General features: G+C 63.5%; 1 protein-coding gene across 8 annotated transcripts; it reads left to right on the top strand.

Annotated features, from left to right (window-relative positions):
• The first annotated feature begins 327 nt into the window (after positions 1-327).
• IZUMO4 (IZUMO family member 4) lies at positions 328-3,180 on the top strand. Of its 8 annotated transcripts, none has more exons than XM_027085662.1 (9): positions 328-611; positions 694-774; positions 891-962; positions 1,440-1,466; positions 1,575-1,650; positions 1,798-1,845; positions 1,924-1,938; positions 2,277-2,294; positions 2,855-3,180. In XM_027085662.1, the coding sequence occupies exons 1-9, from the start codon at positions 398-400 to the stop codon at positions 2,943-2,945; spliced, it is 642 nt and encodes a 213-aa protein (XP_026941463.1). In that variant the 5' UTR covers positions 328-397; the 3' UTR covers positions 2,946-3,180. The 8 variants fall into 8 exon arrangements, 6 of the variants coding, with proteins under 6 accessions (XP_026941463.1, XP_026941459.1, XP_026941458.1 ...); XM_027085658.1 differs by having other exon boundaries at positions 2,743-3,175; XR_003428421.1 differs by having other exon boundaries at positions 372-611; positions 1,548-1,650; positions 1,924-1,987; positions 2,855-2,953.
• Positions 3,181-4,871: the final 1,691 nt, after the last annotated feature.

Raw genomic sequence — 4,871 nt, forward strand, 5'->3', positions numbered from 1 at the left:
GCCTCCCAGGCTTCCGGGGAGGCCTGCGGGCGGAGCTTGCTCGTAGAGCGGGGCGGGGCCTTGAATAGAGGCCAGCCTGGAAGGAGGAGCTTGCGCCGGCCTACGGCGCATGCGTGGAGCGAGGTCGCGGGCGGGGCCAACAGAGAGGTGGAGCCTCCCCGGGAGCGGCGGCTCATGGGCGGGGCCTGGAATAGGATCCGGCGCCCTCAGTTGTCCGTTGCGGGGGCGGGGCCTACGCCGGGGGCGGGGTTGGGGGGGGCGCGGCCCGGGCCCGAGAGGGCGTCGTTGGTTGGTGCCCGGATAGGGGCGTGGCAGGAGACACCGTTGGTTGGTGCGCGGCGGAGGGGCGTGGCACGGGAGGCGCCGTCGGTTGGCCGGCGGCGGGCGGGGGCGGGCCATGGCGCTGCTGCTGTGCCTGGCCCTGACAGCGGCGCTGGCCCGCGGCTGCTTGCACTGCCACGGCAACTTCTCGGAGAAGTTCTCCTTCTACCGCCATCACGTGAACCTCAAGTCCTGGTGGGTGGGCGACATCCCCGTGTCGGGCTCGCTGCTCACTGACTGGAGCCAGGACACAATGAAGGAGCTGCACCTGGCCATCCCCGCGGAGATCAGTGAGTGCGGGGCCCCGCCCGGGAGCACCCCCGGCCCAGTCAGGCCCCGGCCCGCTCACACGCCTCCTCTTGCCGTCCCCAGCCTGGGAGAAGCTGAACCAAGTGGCGAACGTCGTGTACCAGAGAATGGATCAACTGTACCAGGGGAAGCTGTATTTCCCTGGTAAGGGGGCGACCGCCGCGCATGGGGAACTGAGGCAGAGCCCACCCGCCCCATGACACCTCAGGTCCGCCCGCCAACTGTGCGTGACCCCCCACCCCTTGCCTTCCCGCCATCAGGGTATTTTCCCAACGAGCTGCGAGCTATCTTCCGGGAGCAGGTGCACCTCATCCAGAAAGCCATCATCGAAAGTGAGCAAACGAGGGCTGTGGGGGAGGGAGGGTGCTGCTGCCCAGGGTCTGAGGACCCAGGGCCACGCGAGTATTTCAGTCTCCTTCCAGGCCTGGGGTCCCGGCCAGGTCGTGGTGAGACTGGAGTAATGTGAATAGGGCGTCTGGCCTGGTGCAGCCAGGTGTCAGAACTCAGAAAGGGCAGAAACGGGGGAGAAGGGCCACACCCTGAGGGGAGCCCTTTTCATCCAGTGGGCACCAACAGGAGGCCTTGAAGGATAAATCCCACCCGTCCCTGCTGCCTCCCCCCAACGGGTCCCTGGAGGCCTCAAGAGTCTTGCGGCTGCCCTCCCCCGTGCTTTGCCCCATCCCAGGCTGGGGCCCACCTAAGTGGCCAACGGACAGGCCCTGAGCCTTGGGCAGCCTGGGAGGGGGAGAGAGCGGGGGACAGGACAGGCCTGCTAAGAAGGCGCCGGCTGTGCTCTCGTCCCCCCACAGGCCGCATCGACTGTCAGCGTCACTGCGGTGAGTGAGCCTCTGTCCCGGTTATGGGGTGTGGCGGCAGTGGCGGCAGCTCGGGGCCCCAGAGGCTGAGGGTGAGGGTAGGGTGCGGCCGCCTCTGGTGTGTTACAGGCATCTTCCAGTACGAGACCATCTCCTGCACCAACTGCACGAACTCACACGTCGTCTGCTTTGGCTACAGCTGCGAGTAGGGCTCAGACGCGGGCGGCCCCCTGCCCCTGGGGTCCAAGGCTCTCCCTGGAGGGTCCCCTCATCACCCAGGCAGGGAATTGAAGCCCCCCACCTGGCCCGTGAATGTGGGCCGCGCCCCCCTCCACACCCCATGTCCCCGCAGGTCGTCGGCAGAGTGGAAGGCAGCAGCGCAGGGCCTCCTCCAGCACATGTGAGTCAGGGCAGCTTGGCTCGGGGAGACCCCGATCAAGGCCGCTTGGCCCTGACTAAAGTCCTGCTGTCGTTGTAGAAATAACTGGAGCAAGTAAGTAGTTCCCGCTCCGCAAAGGCAGTGTGCATGTGCGTCCTCGTGGGTGAGTATGCGCCGGGGCAGCCACAGAAGGCAGCACCTGCCCCCGGTGTGGCGGGCCCAGCCTCTACCTCCCAGGGTCTCTGAGCTCGTCTGGCACGAGGGGGCACATCCCAGTTAAGTGGTCCCCAGAGTCTGGTCCTACCCCTGCCCCAGGCTGGTGGCAGGCTGTGGTCGGAGCTGGGGAGGGCGCCCCCTGGTGGAGGCGTGCTCCAGTGGAGGCACCTCAGGGCCACAGGCACAGCCTCAGCCCCAAAGCTCAGAGCTAACTGGGGCCCCGTTGTGTCTTTCAGACAGAACACCAACACAAGGTAAGCCCCCCCCCAACAAGGCCTGTCCTCCTGGAGCGGGGGTGTGTGGCGTGGGGTTGTCCCGGTCAGTGGGGGAGGGCAGGGGTGTTGGATGGGGTGGGCGCAGCCGGGCAGGGCTCCCTCTCTGCACCTGGGACATGTGGACATCACCTCTGCAACCCCGCCCATGCCATCACTCCATGAATAAACATGAGCTCCTCCTGCCCCTAGCCTGGACACACAGAACCACTCCAGCCTTTTGAGTGACCCAGTGGGGGTAGGCCGCAGGGACATGGGTGGACTCCAGGGGCAGGAGTTGTGCCTAAGCCAGAGATCAGAACCCCATGCCCCCCCACCATTGCTGCCTTCGCAGCCCTAGTCGTGGGAGTGTAGGGCGTGACCCCACTGCTGTCCTAGGGATGTGAGAACAGGCAAGGCCTCCGAGTTCAGCTTGAGGGTCTGTCTGCAGCCCTGTCACATGCCCAGCTGGGACAAGGGGCCCAGGCCTCCAGCAAAACCCCACCAGGGAGAGCAAGGTGTGGGAGGGGAAGAAGGACTGGGGCACCCACGTCTCCTTGCAGCTTGATATCACCAAGCTTCAGGTGTCTGGAGTCCTCGCACCTGGCCAACCTGACTCTGGAAAACGCCTCCAAGTGCCTGATACAGCACTGAGGGCGGCCAGGCCAGCCAGACCCGCCCCCGCCATGGTGCGGGGCCTCCGCTGGACCGCCTCAGCCTGGCGCTGTGGAGCAGGCCTGCTGCTGCCTGGGTGCTCCACCCGGCTCGGAGCCCGGGCTGGGCCGGGCTGGGGCTGGGAGGACGGGAAGGGAGGTAGATGGGTTTGTATATAGCGGCAGGATCACAGCTGTTTGAGGGAATGATTAAATATCCCTGACATTTCTCATCCCGAAGTAGTCCTTGTTGGGGCTCCGGGCTGGGGCCCCAGGCGAGGTGCGACCTTGGCCTACAGGGCAGGGCTGCGGGGCTTCCCAGGCGCGCACGGCAATCAGCCTTCAGGGCAACTGGTTCTTTTGATGACACGAAAGGAGGCTGTTTGGTGAAAGCCAAGGCCAGCATCGGTGTATCTTGGGGCTCCTACCACATCGGCTGCATTTCAGCCGAGGCACAGGAACTGCTGTGTCCACCACTTGGCTTCTTAGTTTCGAGAAAACACCCAACATGGGTCATGAGGGGACAGACCCAAACTGTGACCCAGGGCTCAACATCCATCCAGCAGACGGGAGGTGCCTCTGTGCCTGTGGATGCCATGGTGAGCCCAGCAGTTGTCTGGCTCCTGGGCTGGCCCTTCCCAGCCTGGTCAGCCGACGATCCCTTCCCCCAGCTAAGGGGTCCCCTGCCTGGCGTGGCGCCTTCCTTCCAAGGGCTCACTGACAGAACACTGGCCTCTGCCTGCCCAGGAATGTTGAGATCAGGGGAACGGTGAGCGGGAAACTCCAAAGGGATGCTCCAACGCCCCGGGACCTGTGCGGGGTCCACGAGCTGGAGCAGGGCAGGCCAGGCCAATGACCACCCGGGGGCCACCTGAGGCCTCTCTCCCCACCCGCTGCCGGAGGGGGCTTCCGTGCGGGGCTCCGCACCTGCCCACGTTTTGGATTCAGGTTGGAGTTGATTTGGGCTCTGCTGACACAGTCCTCTGTACACATGGCATCAGTGAAGCCATATGAAACCTTGAGAATTAAAACAGCAGCAGGGGATTTCCCTGGTGGCGCAGCGGTTAAGAATCCGCCTGCCAATGCAGGGGACACGGGTTCGAGTCCTGGTCCGGGAAGATCCCACATGCCACGGAGCAACTAAGCCCATGCGCCACAACTACTGAGCCTGCGCTCTAGAGCCCGCAAACCACAACTACTGAGCCTGTGTGCCACAACTACTGAAGCCCACGCGCCTAGAGCCTGTGCTCCACAACGAGAAGCCACTGCAATGAGAAGCCTGCGCACCGCAACTGGGAAAAAACCTGCACCCAGCAACAAAGACCCAACACAGCCAAAAATAAAATATAAAATTAAAAAAAAGAAAAAACAAAACGAAACAAAAAAACCGCACAACAGCAACACGGCCTTCCTTCCAGCATCTGTTCCTGCTGATTCCTGGGGCCCTGGGGTCTGTACACGTGTGTCTGGACTCCTAACCCTGCCCTTTTCTCACTAGGCACTTCGAAGATTAGAAATGAGGGTGTGTGTGCGCGTGCACGTACAAGCGTTTACCTAACTTAAACTTTATTTTAGTAATGTTTCTGCTTACCCTGCACACCACTTACGAATGGGGTTCCCTAGTAAAAGGAGGGAGATCGGTGGACGCCTCAGAATCCCGTGTGGGGGGGTGTCAGGTGGCTCCTCATTACCACCAGAGCCCAGGGGCCTGGATGACGTGAGGACCACGTCCCCTCCCGAGGGGCCGAGGGGTGCATGGCAGGAGGGCAAGGGCTCCCCCCGCACACTGCAACCTCCATGAGGGTGCCCTGCAGCCCCCCTCGGACCACGAGCATTTCAGGGGCTGTGTGCTGACCCGCACAGTGGGTCAGAATCCCCTGGCTGGGGGGCATACACTGTCATGGGCCAGAGACCCAACAGGTGAACG

The sequence above is a fragment of the Aethalodelphis obliquidens genome, unplaced genomic scaffold, assembly GCF_003676395.1.
Source record: "Aethalodelphis obliquidens isolate GAN/ISIS:26980383/991018 unplaced genomic scaffold, ASM367639v1 scaffold53, whole genome shotgun sequence".
In the NCBI taxonomy this organism is placed as follows: domain Eukaryota; kingdom Metazoa; phylum Chordata; class Mammalia; order Artiodactyla; family Delphinidae; genus Aethalodelphis; species Aethalodelphis obliquidens.

What these genes read in the sequence shown, in the direction of transcription:
- IZUMO4 (XM_027085657.1), top strand. Translation starts at nt 398, where the DNA reads ATGGCGCTGCTGCTGTGCCTGGCCCTGACAGCGGCGCTGGCCCGCGGC. An exon ending in CCAGAAAGCCATCATCGAAA is followed by an intron (nt 963 to 1,439) that starts GTGAGCAAACGA and finishes GTCCCCCCACAG; the next exon opens with GCCGCATCGACTGTCAGCGT. An exon ending in CGACTGTCAGCGTCACTGCG is followed by an intron (nt 1,467 to 1,547) that starts GTGAGTGAGCCT and finishes GGGTGAGGGTAG; the next exon opens with GGTGCGGCCGCCTCTGGTGT.